The sequence below is a fragment of the Rhipicephalus microplus genome, chromosome 5, assembly GCF_043290135.1.
Source record: "Rhipicephalus microplus isolate Deutch F79 chromosome 5, USDA_Rmic, whole genome shotgun sequence".
Lineage (NCBI taxonomy): Eukaryota > Metazoa > Arthropoda > Arachnida > Ixodida > Ixodidae > Rhipicephalus > Rhipicephalus microplus.
Genome location: NC_134704.1, coordinates 153,033,687 through 153,052,411, shown reverse-complemented (window position 1 = coordinate 153,052,411; position 18,725 = coordinate 153,033,687). Strand labels below are relative to the sequence as shown.

The 18,725-nt window shown below is 44.3% G+C and overlaps 1 protein-coding gene across 2 annotated transcripts in view; it reads right to left on the bottom strand.

Moving 5' to 3' along the window:
* Positions 1-18,725, bottom strand: part of LOC119174158 (uncharacterized) — a 158,385-nt gene that overhangs the window by 20,077 nt on the left and 119,583 nt on the right. The window contains exon 4 of one of the 2 annotated variants that reach the window (XM_037424978.2): positions 2,280-2,360. The exons of the other annotated variant lie outside the window; for it this stretch is intronic. Coding sequence (XP_037280875.1) covers positions 2,280-2,360 — 81 coding nt within the window. The remainder of the gene's footprint in view (positions 1-2,279; positions 2,361-18,725) is intronic. 2 annotated transcript variants of the gene reach the window in all.

Genomic DNA, 18,725 nt, shown 5'->3' with positions numbered 1-18,725 from the left:
CATTGGATGGTTGAAGTACATTAGCTGACATGGTGGCCAGACAGATGCGCCCTTGGTGTTCAAACGATGAAGATTCAGTGGCATTCAGATATAGAAGGTGCTGATGACAAGTTATGAAAGCGGACGCAGAGGACAAGAAATGCGACCCCAAAACGAGCTCGTGGGTGCACTCATTAAATACCGCAAAGACGATGTGTGAACGAATGCCTTCTATGCAGATAGAAACGGCACACTGCGTGCGTGGACGAATGATAGTGTTGGTCGCCGCACAGAGATGTGGGCCGCAGTAAAGCGTGGTCATTTTTCGAAGGCGGGAACAAAGATCACTGGCAGCACCAGTATCTACGAGAGCCTCAAAATGTGCACCTTCTACAATCACTACTACCAAGTTCGATGGATGATGTGACGAAATCGTCAGCTGTCGGGAGGATGCAGTTTCCCCTCTTAAAACTGCATCGGCGAGTTTTGCGAGTCGGCGTTCGAGAAATGGGAGGCAAATCGCAGAGGCAACACAGAACGTTGGCCTGGAGAAGGTTGCCTGCAGCGAGAACCGTGTGAATTAAGCATGTAAGTATGGCATAATGTAGAGGTTTAACGGGGATAGAAAGAGTGGTAGGGTGGTCGTTGGCAGGTCATGTTCGGACCGAAATCCTGGATGTTGCTTGAGAGCGTAGGCCCCTTTCTCGTCCTGTTGACACCTTCAACAAACCGGGCTATGTGCCCCCAGTAGCAACGGTAATAACAACTAGGTCGAGAAAGGCGCTGAGAGGTGTAGTAAAGCAGTGCACGCGCAGGTAGTCACAGCCAAAGGCGCATGGTCTCATGGTGTAAGCACAGGAACGGTGGTTGCTGCAGAGAGTGCCCCGACTTTGACATAGGTTGTCATCTGGCGCACGCAGGGATCGTTTGAACACGTCGTGTGCGATGCGGACGTATTAGCCTAGTGTTGTCTTGTAAGCCATTTTGTACAAAAATAAAAGTAATTTCTGCAACATGGGAAGAGCAGCGCCACTGAAGGTATTCATGAACGATGTCGTGAATAAACGCACGTAAGATGAAGGCAACAGGCTGACAAATCTCGTTAACATCGTAGCAGAGGCGAAGATGCGAAAGCTCATCAAGTCGCTGACAAGTGGTTATCATGTCCTCGGTGGTAGTAGGATTTTGCTTGGCGATGCTGCTAAAGGCAGCTGTGTTGATGCCTTTAATAATGTTGCACCTACACTAGCTATGAGGATACGGTTTATTCACCAATGCTGGAGCTAAATAGCATTGATGATATGTACAGATGACGAAGCTACAGCCACGGCTACATTTGTGTAAAGCGCCCGAGAAGCTGGTTTTCACTCCGCGGGGCGCAACGTAGCGGAAGTTTCGGGCTCTGATGTAGTCAGCCTGACAGCTAGGCCGCACATGATTTTGATACAGCACTTCAGAGCCCGGAACTTCCTTGAGGTTTTGCCCCTCAGAGCAAAAACCACGTCCTCGCGTGCTCTGCACAGACGTGGCCGTGGCTGCACAAGTGAAGATGTGTAAAGAGAATAAAGGGTGATTCGCTTGTCTCCCTCACAATATTAACAACTAAACTTAAAGCTGTCTTGACGAAGCAACCTCACGAGGTATTATTTGTGCACCAGTTTCCTAGAGCTGCTAAGGATGATATTTGCAGCTCGCTTTTGCAAAACGGGTAACGAATTCTCTTGGCAACAACGCCACGAGTTTTAAATGGCACTTGGATTTTTAATATTGTGGGATGTTTATTTTTTAAACTTCATGTCAACAATTGTGGGCACTGGTAGTGAATAGCAGAGCCTGCATCTGTAACTTTTATGAGACTACACGTGACCACGCGAAAGATAGCTTCCCAACCCGCATGCAGTGAACGCCGTCACACAACCTGAAAAAAGAAGCATACAGTGGTGCCATTCTGTCTACTGCATGCTCTCGTTTTTTGCACTTTTCATTCTCTTAAGCACTTGTATGTTTTTGTGGCAAACGAAGCTATGATGGCAGCAATCTATTCTTAGGGAAAGCACGCTATAGTTCACCGAGACGCCCGAGCAAAATATATATGTCGTGCACAAAGCGTGAAATGAAATACACATATTCATGACAGGAATGTTGCCAGAAGAGAAGACCCCACCCAGTCTTAACACACCAAACACTTCACTGCTTTGATGATTACCACTCTTTTTGAACTGCCAAGTATGCTAACCTTAAAACTACATGCTTCAAAAGTAAGTCGAGCAAAAATGTTTGTGAATGTGTGAAACAGTTACCAGCAACTTGTAGCAAAAACACTCCGCAGTGATGTCTTGAATCATAATATTTTAAAACCTTCGGCATTGGAGGCCACGGTCCTATCATGAAAAGATAAGAATGTAAAACACTGATGAGCATAGTGTGATATATCTTACATGTCATAAACATTTATTTCCGCAGATCAGCGTAAATCTAGCTTACGTTACGAAACGAGAAAAACGTTGATTGGCTAAGTCTGCTATATTTATTAAGCTAAACGCTATATTATCCTATATATAATAAGTTATAGTTGGGTGATATGTCGGCACGAAAGCTAGAAAATGTCCTTTGCATGAAGGTTTTATTCTGTATAAGTTTCACCACGAATAGAACATAGCAAAGCAACTTCTTTTATTCATCATACCCAGCTTATGTTCTTCTTTTGGAAATGTACGCATGTATAAATGAAATAATGTTAACTATTGTTTCTGTGAAGAGCCTCCCAGCAGTGTGAACGCTATCCGTACCTGAACAATCCTCGAAGGCTGTGTGAGCTGTACGACTGTATTTCATCATGAAAACTCCAAATTTCAAATAGTCACGCAATGCTAAACTAGGTTATCGTGAAAATAACACTATAGCTACAGCACAGTCGTAAAAAAGATAATAGATGTTTACTAGGTGGCAAAACTTTTATCGTAGCATGAACAGCAAGGTTACATCACGCTCTTTAAAAAATGAAGAATGACAAGCTTTCATATTTTGGTTTAGCCTAGTTTTGGCGAAAGTGTTTTGTTTCCACAAACAAAACAAAAACGACTGCTGCGGATCAGCTAAGTCAGCGTAGCTGCCGCTGAGAGGGGACACTGACCAGCGACGAGCTGGGCGACCAGCTTTGGGCCATCCGGCAAGCTGAAAATGTCACGCGGCTTCAATGAGTTCAACGGCAATCTGAGGAACCACCACCATCATCAACGAAAAGTGGGCAGGGACAGGGGTTAATCTCGCTTCCCCCGCCTGCCCCGCAGGAAACTCTTGAACTTTTAATGAAGTTTATTCATTGAGGTCTTATATATGTTTCCTGAGTAGCGTATATACTATAACACTAGTATCAGTATAACGAAAAAAAACTAGGCACGCGCGTCACCTATTTAGAAGAAGTCATTTATTTTTCTGAAACTACACTGGAAAATGAATAACCTGACCTGCAATTCAGACAACGGCACACAGTCGGCATGCCACTTTTTTATAACAGGTAGTCTGGCCTAACTGACAATGAAAGTTTGGGAAATATATTGTTATGTGTGTGGAAATACCTCTCCAGAGGAGCTGCTGAATGGCACTAAATGAAAGAAGACTACAACGTTGGTATTGTGAGGCTACGTCTGGGTTGCCCTGTTGGCTGGACTCTGCGCGCCATGTGCACTGTGATCCCGCTCTCCTACGGACTAAAGAGCCCTCGACGACGCACACGGCTACCTTCATGGTGCCAAGTATTTTTCATCCCTAACTCTTTTATTCGTATACTGGAAAATTTCACTAGATGACCACGACCGCGAGAAGACAGCAATCATCACACCCGATGGCCTATACCATTTTAAGGTCATGCCGTTTGGGTTGTGTAATGCTCCAGCAACTTTCAAACGCATGATGGACTCGCTGCTACGCGGTTTTAAATGGTCAACTTGCTTTTGCTATCTGGATGACGTCATTGAGCTCTCGTGCGCATTTGAAAGCCACCTCCCGCTTCTGTCGGCCATTCTTGACGTATTTCGTCGTGCTGGCCTCCAGCTGAATTCTTCTCAGTGCAGTTTCGGGCGCCGTAAAATTTAGCTACTTGGCCACCTTTTCGATGCTACTAGAGTCCCACCCGACCCCGATGAAATCTCCACTGTTCGTCAGTTCTCCGTCTCGCGTTCTACAAAAGAAGTCCTCAGCTTCTTGGGGCTCTGCTCATACTTTCACCGCATTGTCGCCAATGTTGCAGATATTGCTTAAGCCTTCATGGATCTCCTCAAAAATGGCGTGGCTTTTTCTTGGTCTGCGGGAAAAGCACATTATTTAGCATCAATAATTTCAGCTCTCACTTCACCACCAGCGCTAGCCCACTTTTACCCCTCTTCCCGAGCAGAAATTTGCACTGACGCAAGCGGCCATGGCATTAGGGCTATACTTGTTCAAGTACAGAGTGGTACAAGCCGAGTGATGATATATGCCAGCTGACTTCTCTCACAGTCTGAAAGGAATTTTTCCATTACCAAGCGGGAATGTTTAGCTCTCGTCTGAGTCGTCACGAAATTTTGTCCGTACCTCTAGGTGCGCCCGTTCGTGGTCATCACAGATCATCATGCGCTGTGCTGGCTGTCAACACTGAAGGACTCTGCTGGAAGACTCGGTCGTTGGGTAGTACGGCTGACCGAGTGCACGTTCTTGGTGGTGTGCAAATCTAGAGAGTTGCACAGCGATGCTGACTGTTTACCCCATGACCCAGTTGAACCGCTCGACTCCACTGAACCCGACACATGTATTTTTGTCATCATAGACTTTCTGCACAATGAACAACGGCGAGAACCATCACTACTCCTTATCAGTGACCACCTTCAAGCCGGCAATTTCCACCCTTCGCTCAGAATTTCTTGCTGCAAGACAACGTTCTGTATCACCATACTTTAGACCCTGAGGGCGCGAAACTTTTCCCCGTCGCTCCACATCATCTGCGCAAAAACGTCCTTTAGGAACTCCACGATACCCCAACCTCAGGACACTTAGGCGTTACCCGCACATACGGCCGTGTTCGACGACGGTTTTTTTTTCTGAAAGGCATGTACCACTTTGTTCACCGCTACGTTGCAGCTTGCGAGCTCTGCCAAAGCCGAAAGAAACCTATGACTTTCCGTGCCGGTCACTTCCTGCTTATCAAAGTCCCAGCTAGTAGGCTCTTTCATCAAATAGTATTGAACTTTCTTAGTCCTTTTCCAACTTCGGCAATTGGAAACAAATGGGTGGCAGTAGCCACAGATCATGCCACGCGGTATACAATCATTTCAGTGCTACCGGCCACTTGCGCGACCGATGTGGCCAATGTTCTTCTATACGACGTCATTTTTTAGCATGGTGCTCCTTCTCGCCTACTCACAGACAAAGGTCGCTGCTTCCTCTTTCGAGTGGTGGACGACCTACTGTGATCTTGTGCTACTCGTCATAACTTAAGCACAATTTATCTTCCCCAGACCAACAATCTGACCGAACGATTCAACCATACACTGACAGACATACTCTCTATGTACGTTAGCGGCAACCACACCGACTGGGACATTGCCCTCACATTCGTCACCTTTGTCTATATTCATCGCGCCACGAAACTGCCGCCTGCTCACTCTTTTGTCTTCTCTTTGGGTGGGATTATTTGTTACCATTTGATACTCTGCTTTCATTTGACCCACATTGCGAACTTCATACGCTAAAGATGCGATCACCCGAGTTCTCAACACATGCACGGTAGCCTGCACTCAGCTCTCACTGTCCCAGGCTACACAAAAGACCCTGTATGATGGCTGAGACAGGAACGCTGATTTCCCTCCTGTGCCACTATAGATTTTATCTCATCGCATTCGCCTCAGCGAGAAGCTTCTATTGTGATACGCTGGGCCCTACGAAGTAGAGCGTGACGTGACACTTGTCGCTTTTGAGATTTCTCTGACAACCAAATCAGCGACATCGTCAACTACTACTCTTAGAACCGACATAGTGCACGTCTCTCGTCTGAAAGCTTACAGTGTTGACCCGCTCTTTAGTCATAGGTGGCACCAAGGCGGTGCTCTAAAGGCCGGGGTAATGTCAGGGGTGTCGAAATACCTCTCCAGGGAAGCCGCTGAAATGCGACTGAATGAAACACGACAGCGACGATGATCGTGTGGGGCTCAGTAAAGGTTGCCCTGTTGAATGGTATTCTGTGCGCCCTCCGCACTGTTATCCCGCTAATCTATGGACTCATGACCCTTAAATAAATACTACCCATAACAAAATCTTGTGCTGCACCACAATATGACGCGCCTAGTGCCTCAGGCCGGAACGATGATGAACGAGCAGCAAGCAAACCCGCTCTTTAGGGCTCCATACTCATTCTTAAATTTAGCCCATGCACAGGAATGGAACATACTTTATACCACAGCACGCCTATCTCGCACCCAGGTGCCTAGACGGCCAGCGCATACTCTCACACGCAGACGGCCCTCTTGTATCAAACTGCCATAACTGTGCCGCAAAGTTAACGTGACAATTGACGTCTCTTGTGCTTTACGCGTAAAAAAATTGCTCGATCCCACTTACAGTGTGAATCGACGATATGCGAAACACGAATGAGGACGGTCGATTTGTCACTTCAATTGAATTTTGCACAACGTTACGAGCGGAAGTTAGTTATTTCCTACTTGACTTCCATGTCACGATTATGATGTTTGCGCCTACCATTTGTGCTCGTCATTCATTCACGTCACGTAATATAAATGTTCGTATTTAGCAAGTGAAACGGCCGCAAGCACGATATGAGCGTACCATGTAGTTATGTTTTATGTGACACGCATGTAGTTATCATGTTTGGACGTGTCATTTCTTTTCGTCATCTCTAAAGGTCACGTAATATCAAATTTTGTATATGTGTAGCCAGTGAAATGGCCGCGAGAGCATTATGAGCACAGCATGTAGTCATGCTTTACATGACAGGCATGTTATAATTGTAATGTTTGCACCAGTCATATGCCTTCGTAATTCACTAACGTCTTACATAATTCCCAATTCAGTGTATGTGAAGCTAGCGGAATAACCTCGGGCGCATCATGAGCTTGTCATGTAGTCATGTTCTTACATGACACCCATGCATCGATTTCTACGTGATGGCCTGTCACTTATGTTCACCCTGCAGTCATGTCATACCATACCAGTTTTGTGATATGTCATATGAAGGAAATCATCGCAGAAACAGCAAGACCACGACATGCAAATCAAAACATTCATGACATACATGCTATGATTTTCATCTCATGACTAGTCATGCTAGTCATGGAGTCTTGTTATGCCATACTAATTTCAGTATAAATCCTTGTATGCAAAAACGACCAGGAGAGCTAAACGTCCTAGGCTTCTCTATAGATAGATAGATAGATAGATAGATAGATAGATAGATAGATAGATAGATAGATAGATAGATAGATAGATAGATAGATAGATAGATAGATAGATAGATAGATAGATAGATAGATAGATAGATAGATAGATAGATAGATAGATAGATAGATAGATAGATAGATAGATAGATAGATAGATAGATAGATAGATAGATAGATAGATAGATAGATAGATAGATAGATAGATAGACAGACAGACAGACAGACAGACAGACAGACAGACAGACAGACAGACAGACAGACAGACAGATATGATCAAACTCGGCGAACTTTGCTAAGAAATGCTCCGAATTTAGAAAGTGCCTACCAAAACACGCCGATATCACCTACACGCTTTTAGATGCGAAAGAAGGCAGCATAAGAAGTACATTTCACCTGTCACTGCCTGTGCGATCACAATACAGCGAGGGCATTGTGCCGGTGCAGTGTTTTAAGATTGCACAGATTACAAAATGCAACGAAAAACGCTGAGCACCGCCGCCAGTGGATAATTGCAGTCAAGAAGACAAACTCGACTCAGTAGAAGAGTACGATCAAGTATACCTATTGCGCTTATTCAAACGCGACTCAAGTTGTACGTCGTTACAACAACAATTTCGGTGCATTATGCCTGTAGTATGCGCTACCAAATTATTCCCCAACTTTTCGCAGGCCGAATGCCAATATTAGGATAAAGTATGGCACACGCGTGGATGCAAGCGCCCCACCCATTTAGAATGAATGTAACGGCGTACCGTTGCGATGCAAAGAAACGTCGATGTCGCAAGGCGAATCTGTGCTTTTAGCCAGTGTCGTCATTACACTATGAAATCTTGCTCTGGCTGGCACATTCCCACACCTTGTGTGTTTCGAGAGCCAGGCATGATTGAGAAATGGTAAACACATGCGGTGCATACGCGTAAGCCAGAGCTGCAGTCCACCGCTACGTTGATGCGGGCTTCTACCTACAAATTCTACTTTGCGACAGTCATGGCAAGCGGCAGTTCGACTGAGTTGAAAACAACGCTTTCCGCTATTTGCATGTCTTTCGATCGCAATAGTACATATGCTTCATAAAGCTGCTTCATCAGTGCAGAAAGCATGTGCTGTAGGCATTGCAGAATGCCGAGAAAAGTCTTCTCGACGTTTCTAGATGCACGATAACACAAAATGCTAGGAGAGAAAAAACGCGAAACATGCTTATAACTGTCGCCCTCAGGTTCTGAATTTTCACGCTTTATTTGTGAAGCGTCTTCTCAGGTGGCAGTGTAGGGTGTTGCTTCGTCACGATTTCAACAGACGGCGTGGCGCGCATTTTAAATATGACCGCACGCAGTGACCTCACTGTGTTCTTGTGTATACATCTGTAAATACCTATCACCTTATGCCTAACCACCTTAACCGAGCCCTGTATACGACCACGTGCTCATGGTGGGTGCTAAGGCGAACTTCTATTCACATCATTTAATGCTTGAGGCCCGTGTGCGTAGGTTTAGGTGCACGTTAGAGAACCCCAGGTAGTCGAACTTTCCGGACCCCTCTACTACGGCGTCTCTCACAATCATATTTTTGTTTCAAATAATAAACTCTAAGAAATGATTTAATAAGTTTATTTGTATGAAAATTTGAACAGTTCGCATTGAGAAGTGTGACTTTTCGGCACACTGCAGGAGAGCCAATCAGCTCTTTAACACCAAGTACGGCAATTCGCAATTGTGAGTGAACCTTCGGCTGAGCCACACTTTTGTTATTATCATGCCGCACTCTTGCCATTACCGGAAATTGGTCATTAATAATGATACTTTTGCTCCTTATAAAACGTTTAGGTGTTGTCAACAACTTTGAAAGAGCATCGTTGTTCGTTATGAAACATTACTGGAAAAGTTACCGTTGTAACTGAAGTTTTGACAAGATCACTTTTTGTGGCGTTGGAAACAAGGCTCCTTTAAGCAAAAAAATATGTTGGAACATTTACTGCTCTGAGAGCCCATCTTTAATAATTTTTTATCGATTCATGCCTCCGTACTTCCCTGAACTTCAATCTTATTTGAATGCTGCTTGTTCTCGGTAGTTCAGTGCGGAACAGAGCCTCTCATACTGCTTGACTCGTGAGTGCAACGTTACCAATATATTTACCTACTATCAGCTATGCACAATGCAGAAAAAAAACTGACAACGAAGTAAATAAAATAGCGCATATATGACTAGTCTCCTATGACCACTGTGTCACGATCTACTCCTTTTGTATTTCTAGTTCATGTTCTTTTTAATTGAAGTCGACCCTTACAGTATCAGTTAATTTACTGTAATTACTTTAAATATTATGCTTTCTGCCTTTTTATTGATGCAGTAGAAATACCAAATATCGACTGTTTTTCTTTGCTTATGAATAACCCGGCTTGATATTAAGTTCAATTCAGTCTTGCTACCTTAAAGGCCCCCATTCAGTGGCTGTTACATAAGGGAAAAGAATTACAAGTAAAAGTTAGACAGCGATGATTTGATTAACACTGCAGATGATTAGTGATGAGTCCTTGAAACGTAGATGACGAGGTGATGTTGACAACGTCATAGGGCAGGCCATCATCGTCTAAAGCTGATATGAGGAATAATAAAACAGAAAACGTAATGGTATGCGATGACGCGCGCTCAACTTGAAGTGGATGAATGGTGCGGTGTGAACTGTGCGGTGCTGCTGCGATCTAAGCGATTTGTTGAGAGAAGAATAAAATAACTCAGGATATAGAGTGAAGGTAGCTACGCAGCGAAGATAAGGAAGAAATATTAGTCCAGATTCAGCTGATGTCGTATAAATATGAAGGATGAATGAATCACGTGACCTGATTTTGAATGGCTTCCAATGCTTTGATTAGGTATGCTTGGTGCGGGCTCCAGGTAACAGACGCGTATTCTAGTTTGGTCTTATAGGCGATTTATGTGCGAACAATTGAACAATTGAAGGCAGAGACGACGGTTTAGAAAGGCGAGTCTTTAGTTCTATGCTAAATAATGTAAGCAATATGGGTAAACGATGATGAAATAGAAAACAGGATTATTCCTCAATTTGTATGAGTTAGTTAATTATTACATTTATTTTAAACAGGGTAGTGAAGCGAGGGGGATTGCGAAGACGAGAGAAGGAGAGGAGTTTACATTTACGTGTTGTCGAGTATACCGAATGAGTATACTGTTAAGGTAGCTCCGATGCATGTATTGGTCTTGACAATTAGCAACAATAAGGTAGTTACACAATTTTCACGCGACATGCTATTCTTACAGGAAACTTGCAATGGTAAATAATCATTAAGGATAGAACAGGAGAGTACCAAAAACAGGCCTTTGTGGGTCCCCTTCGCTGACTATGAGTAGTTTTGACAAACAACGTGTACAAATTGCGTGTGGTTAATTAGAAACTTTGGAAGCCATATAAAGATGTTGGGATGTAAGTTCAGCTTTGAAAGATTTAGTAAATGGGGCTTGTAATGAACTTCGTCGATTGCTTTGGCGAAATCAAGAAAGAGTCCATTTCAATATTGTGGGTGAGAGCAGTGTGTAAGTCAAGAACAAATTGTGCTCATTGGGATTCGCAAGAAGGGTGCTTGCGAAATACGTGCTGTGAAGTCTCAAAAAATGCGTATGAGTCGAAAAGTTTGATGATGTATGATTACATGGCGTGTTCAATAATTTTGCAAGGCACACTTTTTAAATAAGTAGGGTGGAAGTCAAGGGCGAGTTTCTGTTACGTGATTTGTAGGCTGGAATGACCTTGCCTGTTTTCCAATTACCGGATTAATTTTTGAGTAGAGCGACTGTGAAAAGATGAGATGTAAGTATGCTGAAAGAGAGAATGCACATATCTGAAGAGCTTCAACTTGATAGAATTCATGTGAGCTTGAGAAGAAAACTTCAATTGTTGTATTATAGATGGAATACCTTCGCCGCAGAAGGTGACAACAGGCAGAGAAGTTTCATAAGTGAAAGATGGCTACTGTAGGGGCGTGACAAGTTCAGCAGAGAAGATGCATGTAAATGTTCCGTTAGGCATTTCTGCGCAATCATGGTCGGCCAATGCCCCGTAGGAATCGCTTGTTTTTCTAATATCAGAAGGATGTGTGGGGTTAATGACACTCCACAATTGCTTAGGACTCCTGAGTGACAGATTTGATAGGTCAACATGAAAAACAAGCATTTGGTTTTGCAAACGAACAGCAAATAAGATTATTTAGCATCGATGCATTTTTCTTATGTGCAGGCTTGTCGACGCGTTTGGCAGTTCGAGAAAGACGCTTCTTCTTAATTTCTAGTTTTTGGATTGTTGAGAGAACCATGGTTGATTTCTGTTAGCGCAGCAGATAGTTTTCTTAATAATCATGTCGGAGAGGCATATACTTTGTTTCCAAAGATTAACCAGTTGTCAAGAACAAAGCACGTGTGATATGTAGATGCCAATTGATTAAAAAAAAAAACTTCCAGAGGTACTCAGATGTTGCAGTATGCTGCCTCTTATCATAAAGAACAATTATTATAGCAATAGTCTGTTTTAGGGTATTTCAAATAAGATGTTTGTTTTTCTTAAGAACACCTCTGTATCATAGGACGTTTTCATTAGCCAGAAAAGTTTATTTAGGAGAGCTATAGTTGGCTCAACAAAATTAGGCATTATAATACGCCAGTTTATGACCTTGTAACAGTGATCAGAATGAGAGCCTCCAATGCCAGCGTCACTGCGCCTTTGATGCGATCAAGTTTATGGAGGTGGTGTAAAACATTTAACCGTATTTCAGTTTTATCAAACTTTAAAACTCGAACTAAGTGCATCAACAGTTATATACAGACATGGATGGTGGCTCATAAAAAATAAAAGCAGATTAATTTCGCCATTCTCATGAAAAACAAATAGCCGTTTTCTAGAGCCTGAGTTTATCTCAGCAAACTCAGAGGCACTGGGCAAACTCTATCGTGTGCTACATTACCTTGTAGCCCACTTGGAGGTAGAGTACTGCAAGAGCTCCGTCCTACCCAAAAACCAGAGTCCAGCGCGGCCCGTGGGCTGGGCCAGATAAGGTAAGTTTTAGGGTGGGCCTGTGTTAGGGTTGGGCCTGACGCTTCGGGCTTAGAAGCGGGCTTGGGTTTAATGTGCCGGGCACGAGTCAAGCTGGGCTTGGACTCTGTCCATTTTGTGATAGGACACAGATATGAAGCACTGATTTGTTTTTAATGACGAAGTGTTCTCTGATAACTCGAATATTGTTCATTTTAGCACAATGGGTCGATTAAGTTTATGTTTGCCGATTAGGATTCACGTAAGCCCCAGTAGACGCCGTCAGAATCGTGACAGTTAGCTTGTACTGCGTGAACTTTGTGGTGGCATCAAGACACGCACATTACGTTTGCGCATTTTGGCGCCTACGTATCTTTGTGTTGGTGAGCATGGTTATTTCAGAATTGTAATAAAATAATTAACTGATAGTAGAACCATTACTTTTCTATTTAGTGTCCATTTAGGTTTTTCCAAATACGTTGCGCATACATATAAGATTCATATTTTATCTCATTAAAATGCGTCTTTTATGTGGGGTAAAATGTTTGAGGTTCATGTTGAACAAGTATGGAACACCTTTGCTTTACATAAAGGGCTACCTCATTTTTATGAAACATGTGATCTGAAAGTAAACTGACCAGATAATTACTTAGACGGTATGTGCACATTCTAGACTGACTTGCCATTCTTTATTCTTTTGTTGTGCAAACGTTATTTGTGATCACAGTAATTAAAGTAATATAATACATGTATAACTTGCCATTGCAACAGCTCTCAAGCTGGGAACGTTCTTGAATATTCTAGCCCTCCGCTAAATTGAAAGCACTACACGAAGTTTCACCATTCAGAGTCTCTTATAAGGGCGATTGTTATATGTGACTTTTCACGGCGCCCAGACGTCATGTCCAGCGAGTTGGGCATGACCAGCACGCATTGTGCGCCTACATTTTTAGCGTCCGAGCTTTAATATTGTCCCACAATTGTAGGAGTTTCACACTTCTGCTAGCTAACGATTTGCCTTTACGAATATTTTCTCCCACAACGGCCAGGCCAATAAGTAAGAGGATTAGGGGTAAGGAATAGCTTCACCAAGTGTCAACTTATTTTACCTTTTGAAGGGCGCTTGCTATATTTCGTATAACAGATATTTCTGAAGGGCATTTGGTGGTGGCAGTCCAATTGATTATGGATATGTAGGGTTTAACGTCCCAAAACTACCTTAGGATTATGAAAGACGCTGTAGTGGCGGGCTCCGGAAATTTCGACCACCTGGGCATCTTTAACGTGCACCCAAATCTGAGCACATGGACCTACAGCAGTTTCGCCTTCATTTAAAATGCAGCCGCCATAGCTGGGATACGATCCCGCGACCTGCGGGTCAGCATCTCAGTCCTTTAGCCACTAGACCGCCGCGGCGGGCTGGTGGCGAGATTTTAACAGCATAGCACAGATAGTTCCAAAACGACTAAAATCTTTACACCAATAATGGGATAGACTTTCCTTTCACGGTTATGCATGAACGTATGGTAAGTGAATGGGTTGCATACAACAAGAATTTTTAGTCCCTCCTGGCCTCGGTAGTTAAAGGATCCACTTATAAAGCAAATGAAAAAAACACCAGGACTGTGCGGAGCGCGCAGCATAGTCACTAGAAAAGCCGGAACTGTGGCCAATCTAGAGCCTTTTTATAGCATTCTTTCGGTAAGTGCTACAAGAATATTTATAGGGTACCCGTGCACTGCTACAAAAATAATCATAGCGTTAGTGTAGTACGAAAGCATTCACCAAACCATTCTTCGTCATTCTTTAGAGTAGCTTAGTGCGAGCTATGCACTTATAATAAATTTGTCTAACTTAATTGATCCTGTCGCTGGAGACGATTAAGAATTGTGTCTCAGTCTATCGCAATGGGTTGTAACATTAGAAAACCCACATTTTAGCCAATTCGCATGGTATGACGACTGGTGGTTCGTTTGTGGTTTAAACTATTTATAATCGCTTTAGCATGACTTTTTTAGGCAAGAAGTTTGTCTAGGGTCCGTTTCCGACAAAGTTTTAAACGTCTTCGTGCCTAAGAACTCGGTTGGTACAAAGGGGACTCAGGTTAGATTTTCATTGTGTCTTTGGTGTTTTTCACTTACTAATTTTTTATATCGTGCGATATTGATTGCGGACACCGGTGGTGACGGAGGCGGGAACTACGGTGCACGCGACTCTTGCTGTGATCTCATAAAAGTTTTCGCTGTAAAATGAGATGAAGACAGTCGTGAAGGCAGGACGAAGATAGTCTGGTACTCCGACTTTTTATTGTGTATTTATTTTACAACGAAAGCTGTTATGAGACCACAACTCGGGTCACGTGCAGTTGTCCGCTGCTGCCTCTGCCACCGCCGCGGGTGTCCGTAAACACATCGCGCGAAATTAGATAAAAACCTAGTACCCATGACACAGTGGGGCTCGAACCCGGTTCACTGGGTTCCAGCCCATTATTCTACCACAAAGCCACGCCGGTGCTTGGGACTTGTTGGCAAACTTGCCTTCAGGCAGGCTCTATGTCGGGAAAGCATTGGCGTTAATGCGACTTATAAAGCGTTTTGAAACAGCGAAAGAACAAGCAGTCATGGCACAATGCGAATAGCGTAACGAGTAGGTTGTCCAAAGAACCAACCGATTTCAAAGAGCTTGAGTTTGTTCAGCTATTAACTGTGGCGCATACCCACTTCAGGCATAATCCCTATTCGTCGTCAGCCACTGAATGCAACACAATCTTCGCACAAAAAAAATTGCAAGTGTTTAGTAGACACCACACTTCTCTGAATATTGTCAAAAAATAAAAAAATAGCACTGCGAATGCCTGTCTTCTACCCTGAAACGTTTGTTATTAATGCCGTACTGGGCATCAAGCAAGCGTGCTTGCAGCAGTTTCCCAATGAGTGTTTATAAAAGGCTTTGAAAGACCACTGTTCTAGCTTTTTCTGTGACTGCTGCCACTTCCGCGCAGGCCTGGTGTTTTTTCTGCTTTTTTTTCGTATGGGGGCAGTGATGGTGTTTCAAAACACAGAATTTTTCACCGTCTTTTTTTTTATGACAGTTTCACTTGTGTTCGGGCTCTGGTGGGCCTCGAGTTAGAGACTCCTGCGCTGTATAGTGCGATAGATATATAATGCTACCATAACAGCGCTAGGTTGCGCTGTTATGGTAGCATCGAGCGAATTGAGAAACAGCGCTAGGTTGCGCTGTTTCTCAATTCTCTCGATAATGGTTGCGGAAGCCGGCGGTGGCGGTGGACAACTACGGCACACGCGACCATTGTTACAATCTAATAGCAGCTTTCGCTGTAAAATGCGTAACAAACATTACTAAAACTGCATAAGGCATTGAAAGAGCAGTTTTATAGATGACCTTGAAAAGTGGCACGACGTTCCGGAACGTGATAAATTAAGCGATGAGCTAGGAAGACACGTTGATTGTGCAGAAGTCCGCGGAGATGCTAAATTTGCACGAGTGATGAATTTTAATAACAAGAACCACCGAGCCTTCACAATTTGCAAAGCAGACATAGCCTACGCCCGTGAGGCCAGTGCAAGCAGTGCGAAAAACGTTATAGTGGCAATATGCGTGATTCAGCAGTGCTTCAAGCCGGTATTTTTTGTAATTTGATTTTTTGTAGAACGATTCCAAAGATCATGAAAACCACTCTTTGCAATATTTTTTTTTGTTTTTGGCTGCTCATACGCAATTCAAAGAGTACAAGTGGTGGACAAGGTTCTATTTAATAATGCCATGTTCCTTCCTGAAGCTTGGTTGTCGCCCCATTGTTTTGTACGTAATCCTCAGCGCCAACCGCGCCTGCAGTGCTCAAGAAGCTTCGAGACTCTAGTAGATCATTTCGTTGGCATCACGCCCACTCCACGAACATTACAGACAATTCTGAAACCTGTGTGTCCGCTAGCGATAATGCTAGAAAATTCAGTGACATGTGTATAAATGCCGCCGCGCTTCGCCGCTGTGCGTTGAATGCCAGCCGATGCTCTCTTCGCCGCTATCTGCGCCCGTGTGTTGCCGTAATCTAACCTTCAGGGTCCTCATTACAAGTTCGGAAGAACCAACAATTTCATTTCAGCATCTTGTCTTCTCCCTTTGTTCACGTCACGGTCCTGTGACATCTTCTCGTCACGATTTTGTGACGTCGAAGCCACGTAGACCCACCTGTTGTTACTGGCAACGGCGGTAAATATAGCCGGCCTTTCTGCAGTGGTAGCAGAACGGGTGGTTGTCTGGTGCACGCAAAACTTCGGTTTTTCTTGGCATGCTGCGCTATCCAACAGGCGAATGGTAGGGCGACGGTGGTGTTGGCGGCAGTGAAGTCTAGTGACGGAAGTGCGACGGAACGGCGTTTTGGCGTGGGCGTGAAGAAGGAGCATGACTGCAGGCTGTAGCAGCAGAGCTCATGGCTTGCAGCTGCGGCTCTGGAGGCTCACGAACGCCTTGTGATCGCTGTATCTCCTAGCGTACGGCGCTATTTATGGGCGCACGAGGTCCATGAGGCTGCGCTGAAGGAAGTAATTTTCGCAGTTCTTCGCGCATGATTGCTCGGATCGTCTCACACAGGTGGGCGGTTCCTTGTACTTGGATGCGGGTGTAGCTTGTAGACGAGAAGCTACACTTGTATTGCCCTGTCCACATCTGGAGCGTATTCTCAATCGTAGATGCGTCCAAAATTAATTCGGCGACCATCTTTGGCGGGTTCCTCGTCAATGCGGCGAAGAGTTCTCACTTCACTCCACGCATTAGCAGATGGAATTTCTTCTCCTCGGGCATGTTGGGGACAATGTGGCGGAAAAGGTTAGTCATTGCTTCCGTGAATACCGCAAAGTTTCATTTGGCATGTGCAGATGGGTTTCGAGGATAGCTGCAGCCTTGTCCTTGCGGACCACGCCAGTGAAAGTAGTGAGGAACCTAGCGCGAAAGATGTCCCACATTGTGAGACTTTGCTCTTGACTCTCGAACCAGGTCCAAGCAGTATCTTCTAAGGCGAAACATACATGCCGAAACTTTTCATTATCGGTTCATTAATCGACGTGGTGACGTGGCTGAACTTTTCAAGTCAGCTTTCCGGGTCTTTCAATGGCTAACCGCAGAAAGTTGGCGGCTCTTTGGGTTACCGGAGCAAGAGTGGGACAGGTGGCACGGGCATCTGTCACTGTCGTTGTGGGCGACGTGACGCCTTTGCAATTCGAGTTTTGTCGGGTAAGAGTCCGCACTCTGGTGGCAGCCCTTGTTGACTGCGGCTAATTCGCTGTCCATGGCTGCCGTTGGTGTCTTCTTCACGATGTGGGCTGAAATGGCTTGATGGGGGCATCCGGAACATTAAAGAACCAACACCTTCACCAGATCTATAGTTATAGCGCGAGAACAAAACGACGACACAGAGACAAGAAGGACACAAAAGACCTTCTTGTCTCTGTGTCGTCGTTTTGTTCTCGCGATATAACTATCGTCATACCATACGAACAAGCCCAAGCTGCCACACTCCACCAGATGTCATGAGGTCGCGACGCGCACAAAGAGAGAAGACATGATGTTAATATGAAACTCTTCATTCTGCCCAACCTGTGGCCAGGAAACTGAAGGTCATATTCAAGATACACACGGGCGCTGACAGCGGTGAACAGAGGGTCGGCCGGCGATCTACTGAAGAGCAGCGAAACGCGGTGGCATTTCTACAGATGTCGTTGAATATTTTAGCATTTTCGCTAGCGGCCACTTAGGTTCCAGAATAATTAGTAAAGTTCGCAAAGTGAGCGGGATCTTAACGGAATGGTCTACTACAGTCACTAAGCTTCTCGAACACTGCACGCGCAGGTGACGATGAGAATTACGTACAAAGTAACGGGGCAATGGCGAATGTTGGCGAAGGAACGCGACAATATTTGTATACGTTAGTGTAGTTATTAAATAATTAATTTGGCTTTCTTTGTCTGGAAGCCTCAGTGTAGCGAGGGTTACGTATCCAGATGGGTACGTGATTGGCTGTGTCGTCAGGGCATACTTTAAATTTTATTAAACTGCGATACAAACATACGGAAGAGCACATGTTTTTCCTTGTGTTCTCTATTTTTATTGCATTCTCTATAGAAGGTGAACTATTGCTGCGAATTGCTTCTCTTGCGACATTATTTTCTGCGAACACTCTTCATGCTTTTCGTGATTCATGTTTCGGCTCTCCTTACGAATGCCGTGTTCAAAATGAGTGTGAAGAAAGCTCCGTTTCTGGGTCA